The sequence below is a fragment of the Magallana gigas genome, chromosome 10 (genome assembly GCF_963853765.1).
Source record: "Magallana gigas chromosome 10, xbMagGiga1.1, whole genome shotgun sequence".
Taxonomy (NCBI): Eukaryota; Metazoa; Mollusca; class Bivalvia; order Ostreida; family Ostreidae; genus Magallana; species Magallana gigas.
In genome coordinates this window covers 17,366,748-17,387,218 of record NC_088862.1, presented here as the reverse complement: position 1 = coordinate 17,387,218, position 20,471 = coordinate 17,366,748, and the positions used below count along the sequence as shown (strand labels likewise).

Genomic DNA, 20,471 nt, shown 5'->3' with positions numbered 1-20,471 from the left:
ACTAAGCAGTTGTTTATTCCAGCAGCTATATACATATGATCCGAATAGAGAGCTCTAGACGTTGTCTGGTTTGATTTTCCGATTATATATTGGGACTATAGTCTGTCGATCCCAAAATATTCATGCAGCACATTTGGACGATTTATAATGGAAAATGTTGACATCTTTTCTCCATTTGGAAGTCACTCAGAAGACCTTGCACAATTTTTCAACACTATCATCCGGGTCTGTTGAAATGCAAAACCCCGTAGACTTCTTTATTTTTAACCGTGTATTTATACCAGCTGATAAGCTAGAGAGGACGTTTTAAAGAAAGAATAATGAGAATGTTTAATGCTTCTAAAAGAGAATCGCTTGAACCCTGAGGTATATATATAAATATACAGCAAAAAGTGAATCGAGGATATTTTGGGACAGAATATAGTGGTCAATGCATGTACTGTTAATTTTGAGGAAATAAATATTCTTGAATAAATAATCTAATATTGCTAATCTTTCAAAAATAATTAAAAAGGTACATAAAGTATATTGTTTTAGCATGATTAACAAATCTATGAGGTAAATAACATTAGATAAGATTTTCCGTTTTTCCTTCCGTTCCGCTTTCCGTTCCGCGTTTTAGCAACACCCATGTATGTATACACGTGAACCCATCTATTCAAAGAGCTGGGTAAAACTAGTACCCGCTAATGAGACGTGCAAACCTGTGTTGTGTACGTAACTTCAGCCAAAGATCAGTCATTTGTAACATGCATGTATTTTTATGACCTATTCTTCAAATCCACTTGCACTATTTTATTAGGTAAATAACAGCTTTAAGGTGGTGCAGGACACCTGCATATTGTGATGTATACTTCCTATTGAGATAAACAATAAAGTATATTAAATATTGATTAAATATTTACCCCCCAAATAATGTTACCTAACATTGAAGCGCAATGGGTTAGAGCGTTTACATGTCTGTAAGAGCATTGGGGTCCAAGGTGTATTTTTGGTAATTTTACAATTGATATAAATGAATTTTCATGGGGAGGGGGGGGGGGGGGTCTGGACCCCTCACTCCCACCCCTTCTCTAAATCTGTGCACACGATAAAATTCATGTAGGCACACAGAAGCAAATCTAAAACTGGCAACCGCCACGGGGAGGGGGCATAATTTAATTTTTAATTTTGTTTTTAATAATTATATAGACCATTATACTTTCTATGACTTAAAATGTAAAGATTATTGATTAACTGAAAATTCACTGCAAACAGTTCTACCCCAAATTGCACATAAAGTGCTGCTCATGTCACGATGTGTATTATCATATGGGAAGGGATCTCATCCTTCAGTTATGAAAATTATAAATTTTAATTGTATTACCGGAGCTTGCATATAGCCTTCATTTTTAATTAAACTGGTACAAAACAGTGTTATTTAGGGGCAAACACATGGTGCGGGTATTACTGTCTAATGACAGCATCTAGTTTATCTTGTGAAAAGTATGCTTAAGGTGGCTCGACACACCAATGCATTATATAGTTGATGAATCGATAAAGAATCATTTTTGAAAAATTTCGACTGCAAATTAATTTACACGTATATGTACTTTTTTCTATTATTTGATAGAAATCAGAAACATCGTTTAAGCTGCATTAAACAGGATTTGTTAGAGTTGTTTTTTAATTTCAATGCAGTCGTTATAACATTCTTCTTTTGCTTTTTTAAAATCAAGAATTGATATTATCCATAGCGTCTATGTGTTTAAAATGATTTCATGACATTAATTGGTTAAAATAATTGAATGGTGCTTACAACTTCATCGTTTCACAGTAATGTAAAATATGCACAAAGCTAACGTAAAAATAAATTGTATGCTTGTTTGTCAGGCTCCATAGAACTCAATGATTTGCAGCTTACATGACTTTACATGTGAATATTTTTCTTGAATATCTTATTCTCAAGTTGGGCAAGTTTGGAATAAGAATAGTCATTATGATACTCATTAATCGATACTTTTATTATTCAGTTTATTGTAGCTGCGAATCTTTCCAGCCTGGGTCTTTATCATGTTGTGATGGTTAACCCGCTAGGAAAAAGGTATAGTAGGTAAAATAGAGATATAAAATAGAAATATTTACCAAATGATATTTTACAACATTTGACTTGTTTATATGAGAGGGTTAAGCCGTAGAGCGTCGATCTTTTTTCTTAAGAAATGCACCGTTTTCGTCTTAAATCATCTTTTGCTCTTAGAATGAACAGTATTGGGAAGACCTGTACATAATGCTGATAATACAATTTAAATTCAGATCTGGTTTTGCATAAACTTCTTCCTTATTAAACAAAATAAACAAAGTTACGAAAGATTCCTTTTGATTAAAATATCTTTATTATTTTAAACTCAAGCCCTATCACGATTGTATTAAAATAGCAACAAGAAAAAATAAACAAGAGGAAATAAAATTGTATATTGAATTTTAATTATTGATTTCCAGATATTGGTACCATTTGTATTCCACTCTATTTCCCTGTAAAGTAACTGTGAAGTATACTTAATCAAGTGAATACTCTAAATAGTAAGTGGATCAGTAAACATTTATAAGACGTCTTAACTCAATGGCATCTAGTTTGAAGATTATTTTGTACTAGTCTCAGTTGGTGGTGCAGTAACTCATCGCAAGTAACATATAAAGAGCTGTTTTCGGTTCTTTTGAGAATGGCATTCTCGACTCTAAATGGATCATCTCGAGTGTGAGTACAACTTATTCTATTCTGTTATTATCGATATTGCGTACCGAAATCGTATTGATATCGTTTATCTCAATTTTAAAAATTTTAATCAAATATTGTGTTATTCTCAGTCATTTAAAATCAAACAAACAATAAATATTTACGATATATTTGTCCTACATTTAAATTCAAAAGTTACCATTTGAAAGCAGAGAAACTGTGTGCACATATATCCCTTTATATTTTAAGAGACAGTACGGCGCATTTTATAAAAAAAACCGAGTTAAAAAAATTTCCAATCGGGTTCGGTATTTTTTTTACTACTCATGAATGTGTAAACTTTCGGAAAATGACAGAGTTCACCATGAAATAAATTTAATTACTTCATTAGAATTAATCAAACTATCACATATTTACATCGCAACGTGTTACGGGATTCAGCCTTTTATACTAATACGCATGGGTATTTACTGTAAACAAAACACATGCAAGGCTCGCAAAGATTCTCCTGGACATGTTTGTTGATAAAAATATGTCTTTTCTGCTTTTCCCAAGTAATAATTGTTAAAGGTTTTAAAATAACCACAATTATTATTTTGTAAGTATGTATTTTTCGTGTTTATCATAGGAATTGCAACAACCTAAATTCATTTTGTAAATGAGGCCTCTTGAGGGGTTATTTGATATATTTATGTCTGTTGATTTTAAAGAGAGTCCCTTTAGCCTCGTAAAACTGTATGACCGTAGTGGGGCGAAGATCTTGTAGTTTTCAGCACGTGTCAATTACTGTCAATCAAAGTCCACGTGATACAAGTAAACGATATAAGATTATTCCGGTTTGTACGACCCTTAAATTTCTGGAAGTTTATAATTACGTTAATTAAGTCTGTGAAAGGGAATTTTATGTATTTCAACTATTACATTCAACGTTATATCTTATTTCCTAACGATAGAATAGGTAAATCTGAAGTTATTCACACATCTTTTCAGCTGTACTGTCTCTTTAATTAACTCCTTGGGTTAAAAACTAATTGCATAAGCAAGGAATAAATAAAGTAGCATGAAATTTCTTTCATATTCTTCAAACGAAATAGCTATGGAAATCTCATAAAAAAAATTTTTTTCACTTTCTACACAAAATAATTATAAGTATGATATTTCAAGACAAAACAAAGTTGTAAGAAATAAAAGATAATGCTAAAAAACTTTTCTTTGAATGCCCTATATTGTTGCTCCTTTTTTAAAAATATAGTTAAATGATTTATTAGGTTTAATATAGATTAATTGTAAATAAACTCACCATAAAAAACTATGAATTTTGAATCAGAGAAAATATTGCCTCTTTTAAAAGTAGAGTGTAATCAGCTTAAAATTGTCATCTTATTGTCAGTTTGTATTATGTCATAGCATAATAAATATCATTTGCTTTATATGTAATTTGAAAACAATGTAAAAATATTTATCACATATTCCATCCATGTATAGTAGATGCTAACAATGATGAAAATACTTTGAAACCCTTCAGGTTTTTTATATAGATGATAAAAAGCTATGACAAAAATACTTTATAAATAACATAGATACACACAAAAATCATAAGTACACGAAAAAAAATGAGACAAAATACATTCTACAGGCCTCACATGTTATCTAACAAATTGAATGAATGATAAAGATTCTATATGTTTTTGATTTTTTTCTTTTTAATTATCTTACTTCATAATAGGCTGGGATTCCAACACATGTCAGAATCAGTTTATTTTGGACTGTGTTTTAAATTGGGGACTTCACAACGTGTAGCAATATTAAAAGAGATACAAGACTTTTATGACCTGATTTTCAAACGTATATCGTCAACGGATGATACAAGGATGCTGAGTGGAAGTGCGAGAGAAGGAATTCAAATGAAAGGATCAGATATGGACTATATGTTCTGGCCAAATGACCACAGAGTGATTTGGAATATATCTCAATCTGAATTCTACTATTCAAGCGATCAAACGTTGATTCTGGCGGATAGTTTTGAGTGTCCTCCAGGGTTTTCTTTGCTTAAATTATTGACTCCACCAACAAGTTGTTCACTTGTGGATTTAGCAAGAGTCAGAATAAATGACAGTCTCTATGTGTCTAGTTCTAAATACAAAAAATTAAATATTTTAGTACATAATTTGGGTCATGTTAAAAAGCTCACTTTACATGGACCCTGTGGTACTGGTGTATTAGGAAAAATAGAGTGTGACTTTGCCTGGTGTTTTGCTGCTGACTTTTGGCCACAATCTGCGTCCTCGTGGAAAGACAGATGTTGCTCATGGCCTGATTCTGAAGTTGTTAATGATATAGTAAAAAATGGATGTCATTTTGTTGCAATAGGACATCCATTAGGACTCCATGAAAATGAAGAATGGAGAATTTCCTTTTCTCAAGCAGAATATAAACTGGTTTACGCGATGAACCACTGTCAGTTTCTAACTTACGGATTGCTAAAGCTATTCCTAAAGGAGGTTATCAACCTACAATCAGAAGAAACTGTTAACTTGTTGTGTTCCTATCACATGAAAACAGTAGTTTTTTGGGCGATTCAACAAAACACAATGCCTCACCTGTGTCCTCAAAATCTCCTGACAGGATTCTGGGTCTGCTTGAAACTTCTCCTTAAATGGGTGTATGAGGGTATCTGTCCTAACTTTTTCATCCCTCAAAACAATATGTTTCTAGCGAAAGTCCATGGTTCAAAACAATAAAGTTTGTTCAGACAGCTAAATGGATATTACAGCAAAGGACTAGCTTGTCTGTTACAAAGTCCATCCATTAGTTCATATGTCATAATTGTACTTAGCAATCCCAAAGTCTATATTTGTACAGATGAGGACTTAATTATGCCTGAGGTTATGAACGATGCAATTTTTTTCCATGATATGCATAGATTAATGTCTTTTGGATCAGACAAATTTTACATGAGTCGTTCTGTTGTAGCAATTAAGACAATTGAACAGTTGGTAGATTCACCACTGACACCATGTCAAAAAGTCATGTTACAGAAATTAACAGCTACGGTCCTTGAACACATTGCATTTAGATTACACAACAAATGCTTTAACCCTCGTGCCAACAAACAGATGTACATTGCTGACAAAGTTTCACGTAGCGTTCTGAAAATAGCTGTTCGGTTTGGATGTATTTCTGATATGCTGTTCAACGCAATGTACCAATACAAAATATTGAGACATATGGAAGCCTTATCAATAATCGAGATGACAAAAATGAGGTTAGCTCAGCCATATATGATGTATCGGAAAATGGTATTCGTGAGAAGCTATATTCAGGCTCTAGGTGGACAGTCATTGTCTACAAAGATGAAACGGGCTGTCGCATTGGATATTGCACTCGACAACTTCGTGTGTTACATCAATGAACTTATACCAGAACAACAGTCTTCTCTACAAAACAAAGATAATTCCTTAACTATTCCAGTGTTTGTAATGTTACACTTTTTAGAGTTCTTGTGTTATAGACACATTAATACGGAATTAGCCAAAGAAGCTCTAGACAAGCTACAAACCCGTGTTCACTATGATCCAGGTCATTACATTTTTGAACTATGGAGGGACATCTCTTGGGAAATCCTGGGGATCTGTCAACAGATCACTGGAGATTTGGAGTCTGCTCTTTATTCGTTTCAACAGTCACTTTCACAATTTGAATTCAACAATGTAAGAAGTGCTGCACAAAGAAGAATACATGATATAATTGGAACAAATCCGAGTGAATGCATGTGAGCATCGAATCTTTAACATAAATATGTTTAAAGCCTTTTTCATTATTTGCATCAAGCAAGTTCAATAACGTGAAATCGCAAGTTTATACGATGGTTTTAATTAATTTCCCAGTGTTAGAAATGGAGAATTTCCCGCAATATCAAACCAGTCGTGATTTTTTGTTTCATTTTTAGACGGTGGAAATCCTCTCAAATTAAAGTAGAATTCCTAGAGTATGTTTTAATTGTACTATTATGTGTGATGATTATCTCACGTGTGTTGTTGTGCATTAAACATACTCAAAATTAATATGAAATCCGAAAAAAAAATGGAAAACAATTTTGAAAACATATTAAGCCAAACATTTTGTGAATTTGTACAGTCCACAACTTTTAGCCTATAATAATGAATATCTCGTAGGTTTTTAACGTATTAGGACCACGTTTTATTCATGACATGAAACTTCGAAACATGAGGACATGTCCAATTACAAGTCCAATTGCCAGTACGACATTCAAACTGATTCCCTACCCCTTATCTTTCCTTCTCAAACATATAATATTCAGCAAACTGGAGTAAATATATAAGAAATGAATAGGCATAAGCTTTGCTGTAAAAGAACCATGATATTGATAAAAAAAAAAACGAGTTGGACAAAAAATAGATTGTGCTGTGGTATATCAGAAGATGTAAGGATCTTTAAAAAAACCTCTCTTTTCAAACTTAATCCAAATGATTCACTTCATTATTAAAATATGAGAGTAAATATTGTACAAACATTAGAATATTATCAACTAAAAGATAAGCATTATAATGCAATATGTTCTTTATTGCACTGATTTCTAACAGATAATATTGTGTTTGATATACATTCCGTTATATGTTACGGTACCAATTAAAAAAACCCATCTTCGCTAGCCAAGGGCCTTCTGTCCACTTTGCTCCCCATAAACCCTTGGCTGGCGAAGATGTAAGAAAACAAAGTTATGAAATAGGAATTGTTTGTATTATAATTAAGCGTCAACTAATTAAATTAAACTTTTTTTCCAACTGCGATATCAACATCCTTTGAAATAAAATTATTTTTATTTCAAAATGCGTTGACTTGGTCCCAAAAATTACCGCGTTCTGAACTTTTTTTTTTCAAAGTGCGTAATTTTTCAAAGTGCGCTGTAAGGATGCAGAGAAAAACGATGTTTGTTTTCCTCAGACTTAAATTATGAACCGTTTTATTACATGTAACTGTATTTATTTAAAGTCTGAGGACGATCTCAGTATAAGCTATAGGTATAGAGAAATAAAATATTGAGTCTGAAAATATCCGAATCACATGCCACTTTTTTTTGTATTTGTATACATTTTGTATCCTAATACATGTACCTGTATTGCATTATATATATATGTTTTGAGAGGAATAAATGAATTTGAACTCGATAAATGTATTGTTTGACTATCGTGAGGAAATATTTTGTTTACAGCCAAAATACGTTACATATACCACTTGGTGCCTATGTAAATGAGGTAAATTAATCAAACAATCAATGAATCTGTCAATCAATCAATCTGTCAATCACCCAAATAAGAAAATGTTTAACAAAAGATAGTTTTTAAAAGATAGTTGTTTTTAACTGTTTTAAATTCTTTGTAAAAATGAGGATCCAAAGAGCGTAAAATGTTTGATTTGCAGACAATAATCTTTGCTAGACATTTAAATCTCCATGTTGTAACGTATAGGGTCTGTTTGCTTTCTTAAAGTAAAACTCCTTAGGTATTTCTATTTCGCAGCACGTCGATGTTTTAAATGACCCCAGGCCATGAGTATAGTCAATACATCATTGAAATGGATACCTTCATATAGAGAAACTAAATTCAATAAAATTGTGCACCGAGTGAATTTATGAATTGATATTGTAAATTTAAAAAAAAATCGAGTTTCAAAGATGTGAGTTTTGAAAATGAGTTATATATTCAATCTTTTGAAAAATATTGAATGAGCTGAGAACCCAAGAGCTGACTGTTCCGATCAACCAGCATCAAAGAAAATTCTTATTACATATCATTCATTGCTATGTAAAAGTTTAAAATATATAAGAAAGCAAGTTTATATCTTGTTAAAAATTGACTGCATGATTACGTATCTTCTTCATTTTTTTCGAATCTGTAATTAATTAAATATTTGCGTTTTATTTCGGGGGTGGGGGGGTCCTTCAACTTTAAAAATGGCGATTGTTTTCAACATGATCTATTTATCAATTTATTTATTTAAAATGTATTTATGTGATTATATTATTTATTCATTTACTTATTTACATCAACTATTTATCTATTTACTTATTACGTTCCTCTTCTTCATTTTTTTTTTATTTTAAAATGTGTTGATTTATTTACATGTATTTATTGTTTGTTCATTCACTCGCTCGATTAATTATTGTTTTCAATTTTTATTACTGAAAATTGTGTCATCTATTGCACAGTTTTACACGCATATGGGCCAATAAATATCGTTGTGTATGTACATATGAAATACGTTCATCTGCTCAATCCGTTCTAACATTTCAATATCCCAGACAGTAAGCCTACCACCGACAATACATACTACGATCTGCCCGGTAAATACACAATATCTACTATTAGTGCTAATAGGTCAAGCATTCGATCGGCATGATCGACTTAATGTAAATCAAAATTACAACATGCTTTCCAATAACTTCATAATTTATGAAGTAACAATGTAAAAAGGAAAAAAGGAAAAGTTCTAACCAGGTAAAAACAAATCTGACATTCTTGAATATCATTAAAAGATCGATACATTTTACAGTTAAATGGAACTACTTTCTATATTTCGGTGTCGACTTCGTGATCAGCGAGTTACCGTTCTTGGTCCATTTAATGTTGTTGTTTACATGTTGCCATGTCCCTGGCGGTGTAGCCGATCGCTGTAAATTTCTCCGATTATGATATCCGGTCATCCCCAGTTCTATTGAATGTCGTATCAGTGAATTGTGAATTTTACGTTTATTTATTCCACTCTAAAAGACCGTCCACTGAGAGAGTTATTCGGGATATTATTATTTACGTTCTACGACCCATTGCAGGTAAGATCTACGCATGTTTACGTAATCTTTGTGACAGAACGAAAGACAGATTGGGTGAGAGAGAGAGAAGGGTATTTACGGAGGTGAAAATATAATAGGGGGGGGGGGGGCACATTAACAGTTTCTTCGGGTACAGTTGGATTACTTGGGAACGAAATTGACCATTCGAAAACATGCTTATTTTTGTTCAGTGGTAATATGATCTTGAACACCGTATTAATTATATAGACTTACATTGTACACTTGTTTCGAAATAGCCTTTATTGGAGTTGAGTAGGCTCTGTCCTTTAACACTTTATTTAAATCGTTCTAAATACAAAAGCTGGCTGGCGCGAATCGAACTTTAAATAAACCAATTAGTATATATATAGCTAGAATGGTGGTGATTTGATGAAGAACAAAAAATTATGAGACGGTTGAATTTGTCTGTTGGGTTAATTTCAATGTTTTTCTTTTTTATGACGAATGTTACACTCTATATTAATAACTTTTAAATATACAAAAAGTAGATATATTGAGCAAATATTAATCAAAACTTGTTTAATTTGAGTTCTTTTTATTAATGCAGTTTGTAAACGGGGTTTTGATACTTGCTTGAGAAAAATAAAAAGAACGATCATTGTCTGATGATGTAGAAGAGAAAAATATTATAAGCTGTACATGTACCAAATTATTCGTAGATGGGCAACAATAAATACACTGCATATTCAGTATAAACGTGATCAGAAAAATATGCATAGTGGATTCCAAACCTAAATTAAAGCTAATGCCGTATTTGTAGGCAAACGACCAAAAATCATTTCTTCATTTATGAATGTTCGTAAATATGACAAATTTCGCTTCATAAAAATCCGATGGATCTTAAGTTCTCTACACATGCTTTGAGCAGACCGCGTTCATTTATCAACAAAGCTTGTTATCCCATCGTATCGATCGAGTACCTGTCCTTTATTCATGTTTTCCATGCACGAAGTTTCTTCAACAAATGTGACATTATACCAGGCAGTAATTAAACTGCGGATTCTCTAAGGACGTTTGAACGTTTGCCTACATAACTATAAGTAAATAAATCAGAAATAACAAATTAATAACCGATATATTAGCACGCACAAGGGAATTTCCCATGGATCATAAAATTAATATTACGTCAGAATGTGTACACACCCTTTTAAAAGTTTTATGATATAAAACGCGCCAATGTACATTGTAATTGGTGAATAATTATTCAGCGATTGAAAATTTTATTAATGATATATCGATGCGGAGACAGAAAATAGAAACTCGTGGAAGGAAGTGTACAAAGTTTTTTGGGGTTTTGGTTTTTTTGGGTTTTTTTTGGCATTCAAGCATATATTTTATACCGGAGTTTCAAATCAAACCTATATTTCATTTCACCACATAGACATAGAGTATTTAGTAAATTTGATTTTATTTTCTGTAATTCTGCTCAAGAAGTTAATGTTTCACTCATTTCGTTCCGAATAATGTGCACATTAAACCCTTGATTGTGAATATTTCGCAGATGATGAAAAAATCAAACATAAAGAGTTATAAACTCAAATTCACAATATTTTATACGCATTTTATACTTCCATAAATAATTCTAGACATTTTCATTACATTTTTAAAATAATGCGTGTTTACTTATTGCTAAATGCTACACTGGGTACTCTCTTATGAAAAAAAATTTAATGCAATACCGCAAGGGGAAAAATCGATGCACATTTCTGTAAATTCTCTACTTAACTTTTGGTCTGATATTTACCTATATGGACATACTCTGCTTGGGATTGTGAATATTTCATTCGCAAAGGTTTCGTGGATTCTTCTTTTATAGCTGTCTTTATTACTGAGAATGCACAAGTACGTTATATGTAATATAAATTGATTTTGTGCAAAGTCGACGGGGATCGTTTTTTTCTACCATGCATTCTCTTACGTCTTATCCCGCAGAGTATATTTGTCTTTTAGATTTAAATGAAACAGATTGAAAAATTGTTGGCCATTCAATAGCTATGTAAGCTAGGAGATAATCATCAACAAAATCGTACTATGGCCAGATTTCGATTAAATATATAAAGAAAAGCAAAAATACGCACCATACAGCGGAAAGCTCGAATGAAGTTTGATATATCAAAGCATTTCTATCTTTCGTGTGCGGCTATAACGAGAAAGGTTAATAAAACAAAGTAAATCTTTCGATCATTTAGGAGACATCCGCTGTTGAATAAATTAATTTTTAAGAATTTAAGTACGTATTTTAAAACATTTGAAATTAAATGGATTTTGTGATCTAACATTTGAAGGTGATCTGCCAAATCACTCAACCCTTTAAAATAAGACAATAAATCCCTGAAAAATTAGGATTAGTATTTTATATCAAATAAAAAGAAATGTACGTGCATTTATTTTATTTTCAGAAATCGAATGATTTATAGGGTGAAGGGAATGCTAGATAAAATTTGATATTAATTATGTTGTTTACTAAATCAAGTTGTTTGCCGTCATCGCCAACGAATTATGAATGATTCACGGGGTTGGAGAAATTTCTATTATCAAATTGCTGCACATGTAATTGAGGTCAGTATTGATGACGACCGAGTCCTTTAAAATGGTGATGTTTTTCTGTCGTAAAACTATTATTTATATTAAGAATCAATGCAATTTGTCAATATTTGAAAACTTGATGGTGTTCATTCCGCACTGATATGCAACAATGACGAACAGCGCAGATGCCATTAGTTATGTAAAAATCAAAGGCCTGAAAGTAATGGATGTCTCTATGTTAAAGTTCAATGTTAAAGTTCAGATGATTATTTAAATATGAACATTTTTGTTTGATATTGAAAATTACTGTCATTCGAAGGTAAAAACAGAGAAGAGGGGGAGGGTGTTTGAGTTTTGTTAACTTCCAATATCATCTGATTAAGCAAAAATTTGATTTTTATTTATTTTCATTTCTTAATCTGTATTTAACAATTACGTATAATGAAAATCAATAATCTATGTAGACCAACAAAAATGGGTTGTGCAGCCTCCGCAGAAACTAAGAAGACGGGCCCAGAGTATGGGCAATATAGCATGCTGGGTAACTACCATCAGAAAAAGGAAGAGCCGGTGCCCCAGCAACAGACCAATGGAGGCCCGCCGGCTGCCCCCGTGGACGACCAACTGTATCACACGGATACGGAGGATGAGGTCAGTAGGTCACTCGAAATATATTAACTCATATTGTTTGATTATTTGGGGTTCTCACAATACATCAAGTTGGTGGTATTTTCAGGCATAATTTGCAAATTAATTTATTCATGAAATATGTGGAAATATAAATCACTTTAAAGCGAAGTTTCATATGAAGAATAAAGCTTAAATGGTTAATGCTTGTTCGAAAATTAATAAGTAAACGTTGATATGAATTCAATAGACTTTCAATTAAAATGATATACAAGATAATCAGAAATGGAATCGTAGATAAAACAAATGCATTTAATGTGAACATTTAAGAAAAAAATCTAAATGATATAATGTTGTGAATAAAATTTTATATTTATGTTAATTCAATTTTTACAGTTATTTGAATCTATAAACAAAATCAAGCATTTCAGCGAGTATAAAATCTTATTCCATTTATAGGACAACAATAGATTGACGCCTCCGCCTCCAGTGGCTGATCCAAACAGCAAAAAACAGGAAGAACAAGTGCAAAGGCAAGAGGAAATACCTCCACCAGTGAAACAGGAAGAGGAAGTACCTCCACCAGTGAAACAGGAAGAGGAAGTACCTCCACCAGTAAAACAGGAAGAGGAAGTACCTCCACCAGTGAAACAGGAAGAGGAAGTACCTCCACCAGAGAAACAGGAAGAGGAAGTACCTCCACCAGTGAAACAGGAAGAGGAAGTACCTCCACAAGAGAAAGAGGAAGATGTAATACCCCTAGCAATAATGGAAAAGAATGCACCCTCTGAAATGGATGAGCAGGAAGAACAAGAACATGAACAAAATGAAGAAGATATTAGTGGAAAGGCCTTGCTTGAACGTCGGCAAACAGGGGTGGATGTTGTGATTAGCCGAGACGAGATAGAACGTTTCAGCAGCCCTGGTATGTAGATCCTTTAAAATATGCTGTATTGTCGTTAATTGTTGATAATACCGTATATATCCGGTAATTTTTGCAAAGAAATAATTTTCGCGACCTCGTTTACATTACAAAATATACAGTGCGAAGTATTGTTAAGGCTATTGTTATACATTTTTTGATGTATATGACTGACGGACGTGAAAAAAGGTATCATATTGCCCCCTGTTTTGCCATTTTTGTGACACAAAAGGCATGTACATTGGATACTGTAAATTCCCAATTAAACGCGAGGATTTATATCCGCGTAAAATCGCAAAAAGCACCCCTCGCAGATTTTAAAACCTCTCCATTATTTTTTAAAGAATTCTATAGGAAATATGGATCAATGTTCCGCGTTCGCGATTTTATATTCTCGCAATTTGATACAAAACAGCGGAACCGCGGAATTAAGTACTCGCATATTATAAGGAATTTACAGTATACGGTATTCTATTTGCAAATTTCAAAACAAAGTCAATAAGAGTATACAGTTGATTTGGGAATTTTTTCCTAAATACTGACTTTTTCACGCTTTTTTTTCTCTTTAAAAAAAGGGAAGATTGGTAAGTGAAAATGTGGTCCAAGGACGATTTCTCGTTACACTCATTCTAACCTTCATCTACTTTGAAATAAAAAAGTGTTGTACTGCATGGTAGCCTGGTCTCTATTCTCTATTTTTTCTGACTATCAGTATATTACTTTAGAAATGTCGTAAGTGCATGTATTGGGAATTATCCAACACTTTAGTATAATTGACGGGCTTTTTTTGGGGGGGGGGGGCAATATATATACATAACTACTTATTACATCAATTTTCATAGGAAAATGCAGTTTTGGCATTCATAGTATGGAGTTTAACATCTAATTGATTTGAGGATTTGCAAGGGTAATCAAATTCAGCTAGTTTTTTCTTATTTTTTATTTAACCTATACCATATATACCTTGCCAGAGCGAATGGGCTTGAATTACTGTAGAAGCAGAAATATTCGTTGAGGATTTAATTTCGTTATTTTCGTTGGCAGTATAAATCAACGAAATTAAATCCATGACGAATTTTTAACCAAAGTATTAATGAATACATAGAGATAAAAATATAACGAAATTGAATGTCAACGGAGTTTTATTTGGTTAAAAAACACCGAAATTTTTACCCAACGAAAATACTGTATGTGTTTCTACAGTAATACATTTGATAATGGCTAATTAACAAAAGGTACCATATTTTCCCTATAAAACGTTGTGGGTTTTTTTTCTTCTTTTAAAAAGGGTCTTGATGGGTAAAATATGCATGTGAGTGTAAACAAATTCAAACTAATTGTTAATGGCATTAATTAAATATGATAGTAAGCAGTTATCCGAATAAGTGTTTTATAATAAGACAACATTACATGTATCAACACTTTGTACATGTAAAGTATCTTGCAATACAAGTCTCCAGGTTCAATTTAAATTTAGTTACTAAAAAGTTTAAAGTGGGTATGAATAAATGGTTTATTTTGATGAAATTTAAATTGAAATTCAGCGTATTTTATCTGAAAATATCATATAACTGGTGTTTTGGGGGTGTATTTTCCTTCTTTTTTTTTGCAGGCGCAACATTTTTCCGTTTTGACCTTTAAATGAATAGATTATCTTTTGCAGTTTTAGTTATTTGCGGTTCTTGTTTTTGTAATATTAAAAATGATTAAGCATTAAGCATAAAAAAACCATCAAAAAGTCCAGTTATGTGGCATTTAACGTGTGATATTATGTATGTACGAGCTAGTATTTACGGTATTAAAATAACAATTACTCTGTATCTTTGTTATATTCTATCACTATACTTATTAGATTTATTAGTTTTGTTAATCCAGCTAGTAAAGTAAATAAATATAGATTATTTAATTTTTAAGTTCAAATGTAAAATACCCTTATTTTTTTTTGCATGAAATAACCACTGTATGAAGCAAGAAGTTAAAAATACAGCCGGAAACCGACGGTCATTCTGGCAGACGCTAACTGACCGTGGGCCAACTCTATAGATTTTTCTCGTTCATATAAATAAACATAATTGTATTTACATCGGCTTCTTCATACATTCGTGAAGGATATCTTACATACAAGTATCCTGTTGATTGTTTACGCATTCATCTATTGAAAAAAGGCATGTTTTATAAAATGATCGCAGATTTCACACCTTTAAAAAAAACCTGAAGAGTTTTGCTTCATCATTAGTGAATAAAGGAATAAGAATATTTAGAAAAGGAGAAAAATTCAATGAGTTTGCCTTCTGTTATAAAGGGTATGCAAGACTGATCGTGGTTTCCAACGGGCGGTTGAAATGAGTCTAAAATTCTATTTATTCAACATTTAATTACTACAATATATGTACATTTTTTATTCTCAAATTTCATTATCTTTTATAAAATCAATTCTCATTTTATAAAATACATGTACATTTGCAGAACCTCCAAAGTTTGGAGAGCAATATGTTCAAAACGACTTGGGTCAGCTTGAGATGCACATGGACTTCCGGTCCAATCCGGAAGAATTCGATTACGAAGTTCGTCCGCAAGTTTCCTCCGGTCAACTGTACACCGATGAGGAATTCGGCCTGCAGGTTGCCATGGGAAAGGAACACAACCGGAAACCATTGGAGTGGAAACGTCCACCGGTAAGTGTAGCTAGTTGCAAGACGTTTTGTATGAATAAAAGATATTTCCTTTTAGCTCCATTAGCATATGTTTTTCTGGTAATTTTTGAGAGATCTTGCAATTTTCAGACCATATTGATCTCCTACATAGAACAGCTCTTTATATGTGTAAAGATATAGGAAAATATACAAGAATCAAAGATAAATCATAAGGTTTTTACTAAATAATAGTTTATACGTGTTTAATGTAGCTTAAAATATCATATCTCAATTTTAGATATGATTTTTAAGCTACATTATACATGTATTTATAAACTATTATTTAGTAAAAATCTTATGATTTATCTTTAATTCTTGTATATAATTTTCCTATATCTTTACTAAAATAATTAAACCCAAGCTGATGGCTAATGTGTTTTCCACACAGTCTCCTTAATAAGTAAACGTCCACCTTTTAATGTGAATATCATAGAGGCATTGATTATAAGATTCGTTTGTCTATTTTTACTGAATACAAATAAAGATTTCTGTATGCTCCAATAACCAAACAAAAATGCATTAATGGGCTCTGAGATTCATGAAAAACATATTCTACCACGGAAAAATTCACTCTCAACCTTTGACAAATGTACAATAACCCTTCAGTGGCCCGGTCCTAAAATGAATCACTATTTAGATCTAAATGTTACCAAACAGATACCTTGTTGATTATTTAATACCTTGTCTCATGTTATATTACAGGAGTTCGCCAGTAGCCCCTGTCTGTTTTCTGAGGGTACTACTCGCTATGACATCGGCCAGGGATCCATCGGTACCTGCTGGTTCTTATCCTCTGTGGCTAACGTCGCCGACAAACCCAAACTTCTCCGCAGGGTAAGAACATGGCGGAGTCTTAGATATAAAGGATCTTAGTTCCTTATTTTGAACAATCATTGTTAATTTATGTCAGGAGTTGTCTGTAATCTAGGTTGAAGTAACCGAAAAAGAAATTATTTAGAAAAATGAATTCATTATTTTTTCACTGGTAAAACCCTTTTTAAAAGGTCAAAAAACAGTATACATGCACTATTTATGTCCGTTTAATGAATAAGAATCGATATGCCTCGTTTATTAAAACTTTGTCGTAAATTTATACATGAAAATGCTTTAGAGGTGATAACCCTAGCTATTATAATAAATAACACAAATAGAAAAAAATCATTTTCAGATCATTCCAAGTGACTCCTACCCCGTGGGTTCACCGAAATATGACGGCATCTTCCACTGCCGATTCTGGCGCTTTGGTATCTGGGATGATGTCTTCATTGATGATTGTTTGCCAATCATTTACGGAAACCAGATTTACTCCGCCCACTCTAACACAGACCCCAACGAGATGTGGGTGGCCCTTCTGGAGAAAGCTTTTGCAAGGTGAGCATTGCCAAACTGAACGAAAATCAAAAGTTTTGAGCATGATAACCAATTGGGAGAAAAAACTTAGTTCTTTTAACAAGTTCTCTAAAATTTCATTATTGGAGCATTCTAGTTAAGAAAGGGGCTGACTTAAAAACTCGAAGAATCTGTTTGATTGTGAATATTGATATCAAAACCATTCAAAGGAATTTTGAAAATTCCGAAAACTTTTCTTATTGAAATGAAAATTACTTTCCCAATCTGATTAAGATAAGATCTTTGATCCGCTCTGACAAATTCGATGTCGCTACACAAAGCTTTGTGTAATTGATAATGGATAGTAATTGTTACTTTTCCTTGCATCTATTAAACAAAAAAAAACATGTTTCTTTTGTTAAAGTTGTAACCTTAAAAATACATCTGAAAAATAAAAACAAAATCAGATAAAAAAAATTGCCAATTGAGAATAAAATGAGAGAACTTAAAGTACAATTATGACATTCAAGCATACTTGTATATCAATGTAATACATGTATTTCCATTAACCCGTTTCCATAGGATGTATGGAAGTTACACGGATGTGAGTGGGGGCATGGCGTCCGACTCTTACATGGCGCTAACAGGGGGCGTGCCGGAAGACATCAACCTGAGAGAACTCAACATGGAGCCTGACCAACTCCACACACGTGTCAGGAACGCCCTCTCCTCAGGGGCTGCGGTCACGTGTAGCGTGCCGGTAAGTGTTGCATTATCCAAAATATTTGGAAAATTGGAAGATCTTTATAACGTATAATTAAAGATGTTTTTGAATATATACATGTACTGTATTGACACACAGATGAACAAATGTGCAAATTGATATGTTTACTCCCTTCTTTAGGGTGAATTTGACGGACAACATGGACTTGTCGGGGGACACGAATATACATTGACTGGAGCCGTCACGGTAAGTTTTCAAATTTCCCGCCTATAAGAGAGATAACTCTCACTGTAATGAAAAAATATTTATACCCAAGATATTAAATGCATACATAATTTGCATGCATTTGGATTTGGATGCGTAATTTTGGAAAGAGACAACTTTTCTAAGAACAACGCCAGGTTGCAAAATAATTGAAATGCAATTTTTTGTAGGCAAACGGAGTTCGGTTGTTCCGAGTTCGAAATCCATGGGGTAACACCGAGTGGACGGGGCCATATTCTGATGGGTAATATAAAGTTAACATCATGCATGATACTAACAAATACGGCAACTCAAATAACAAAATTAATATAAGAAATATATTATGCAACTTATTTTTAACCGTAATGTTCAGAGTAAAAAATCTTTGTTGTAGGAATAGAATTTAAAAAAATCATATTATTCATTGAGACATCATTCTATCATAAAATTTTACCATTTTAATATCAACCTTTTCAAATATTGATTTTCTGAAATTTTGATTAAGAACACTTGATATCGTTCAGATGTTTGTAAAAACCTTAAATTGCCATTATAGTAAATCTCTGAAACTGTTTTTTCTTTTCTTTTTATAGGAGTCCAGAATGGCAGAGTATTCAGAGTATCATTGAGGGACCGAACAAAGATGACGGCGAGTTCTACATCTCTCTGGAACACTTCCTTCAATTCTTTAGTACCCTGACCATATGTAGTATTACTCCAGACTTTGACAGCGATGGATCATCCGATTCTCTCAGTAAGCTTCTGTCTCTAGAGTTGTCGTCCGTGTCTCCCATTATTGCACAGGTTTTTTTGGTCCTCGCGCTATTTTTTTTTTCTGTCAGAGAAATTGAAAATATTTTCAATAGTACAATCGGACTTGCAATGGAGTTTCCTTTATAAAATATCACGTGTTATCATATGTAATGATGCGTTATATTGAATGACGTCATCTCTTACAGAATATTGTACCTGTCTGTACGGTCAGTGGCAAGGAGAGGAAGCAGGCGGATTCCGGAATAAGACGGACAATCCCAAGTTCAAGTTTGAAATTGATGAACAAAGTAAGAAAAATGGCATCAGAATTCTGGAATAATTAATTCTTTGCAGTTTCTATCTAGAAAGGTTTTTTTTTTCAACCGACCTCAGATAATTTTTGAAAAAAAATTCAAAACAATTATTATAGTTTATAAAGTACAAACAAAGCTTCAATTAATATGAACTTTAGAGGCCGGATGATTATGACCACTTATACAATAATTATCTTCTTTAAAAGAGAGCTTTGTATGAAAATAAAAGAAAAATGAAAATTTCATTAAAATCTACTTAGAGTTTTTCTTTCCTAAATAATGATCATATACTTTATAATTGAAGATCATATATAACATTAGCTATAATGAATAGGTGATGGATATTAATTTTTACTATGTTTACTCAGCCTGGTCCTCCTTAAAAAGATCAAGATGGTCAAGTATCAGAAAAAAAATAAGTAAAATGAAAAACCATAACTTAAATTACATAGTGGGTCTCTAGGTCAACGTTGCGTTGATTTAATAAATGTAAAAATACATGTCAATTTTTGCCCCCCCCCCCACCCCAAAGTTTCCCTTTTTTTTTATAAATGGGTTTATAAAACATTGGGGTTATTTTATATAATGGTAAGTTCTCTTTGTACTGAAGGCGTGGACCAGAGTGGCAATGTTCCATTTGTTGTACAGATCATCCAACGTACCGAACAGAGGAAGGCCAAAAAACTAAGCATACGGGCCGACTTATACCGGGTACAATTATATTTATATTGCTTATCTATCTTTCTATCCTTC

The 20,471-nt window shown here is 32.6% G+C and overlaps 1 protein-coding gene across 2 annotated transcripts in view; it reads left to right on the top strand.

Annotated features, from left to right (window-relative positions):
- The window catches only part of LOC105318780 (calpain-9), a 61,584-nt gene that overhangs the window by 36,462 nt on the left and 4,651 nt on the right, over nucleotides 1-20,471 (top strand). The window contains exons 1-12 of one of the 2 annotated variants that reach the window (XM_066073628.1): nucleotides 9,364-9,566; nucleotides 12,578-12,764; nucleotides 13,200-13,665; nucleotides 16,129-16,337; nucleotides 17,058-17,189; nucleotides 17,524-17,726; nucleotides 18,267-18,444; nucleotides 18,589-18,654; nucleotides 18,843-18,916; nucleotides 19,245-19,405; nucleotides 19,611-19,712; nucleotides 20,329-20,429. In XM_066073628.1, coding sequence (XP_065929700.1) covers nucleotides 12,588-12,764; nucleotides 13,200-13,665; nucleotides 16,129-16,337; nucleotides 17,058-17,189; nucleotides 17,524-17,726; nucleotides 18,267-18,444; nucleotides 18,589-18,654; nucleotides 18,843-18,916; nucleotides 19,245-19,405; nucleotides 19,611-19,712; nucleotides 20,329-20,429 — 1,869 coding nt within the window. In that variant the 5' untranslated portion in view covers nucleotides 9,364-9,566; nucleotides 12,578-12,587. Of the gene's footprint in view, nucleotides 1-9,363; nucleotides 9,567-12,577; nucleotides 12,765-13,199; nucleotides 13,666-16,128; nucleotides 16,338-17,057; nucleotides 17,190-17,523; nucleotides 17,727-18,266; nucleotides 18,445-18,588; nucleotides 18,655-18,842; nucleotides 18,917-19,244; nucleotides 19,406-19,610; nucleotides 19,713-20,328; nucleotides 20,430-20,471 lie in introns of those variants that run through there. The other variant, XM_011416053.4, reaches the window with a different exon arrangement.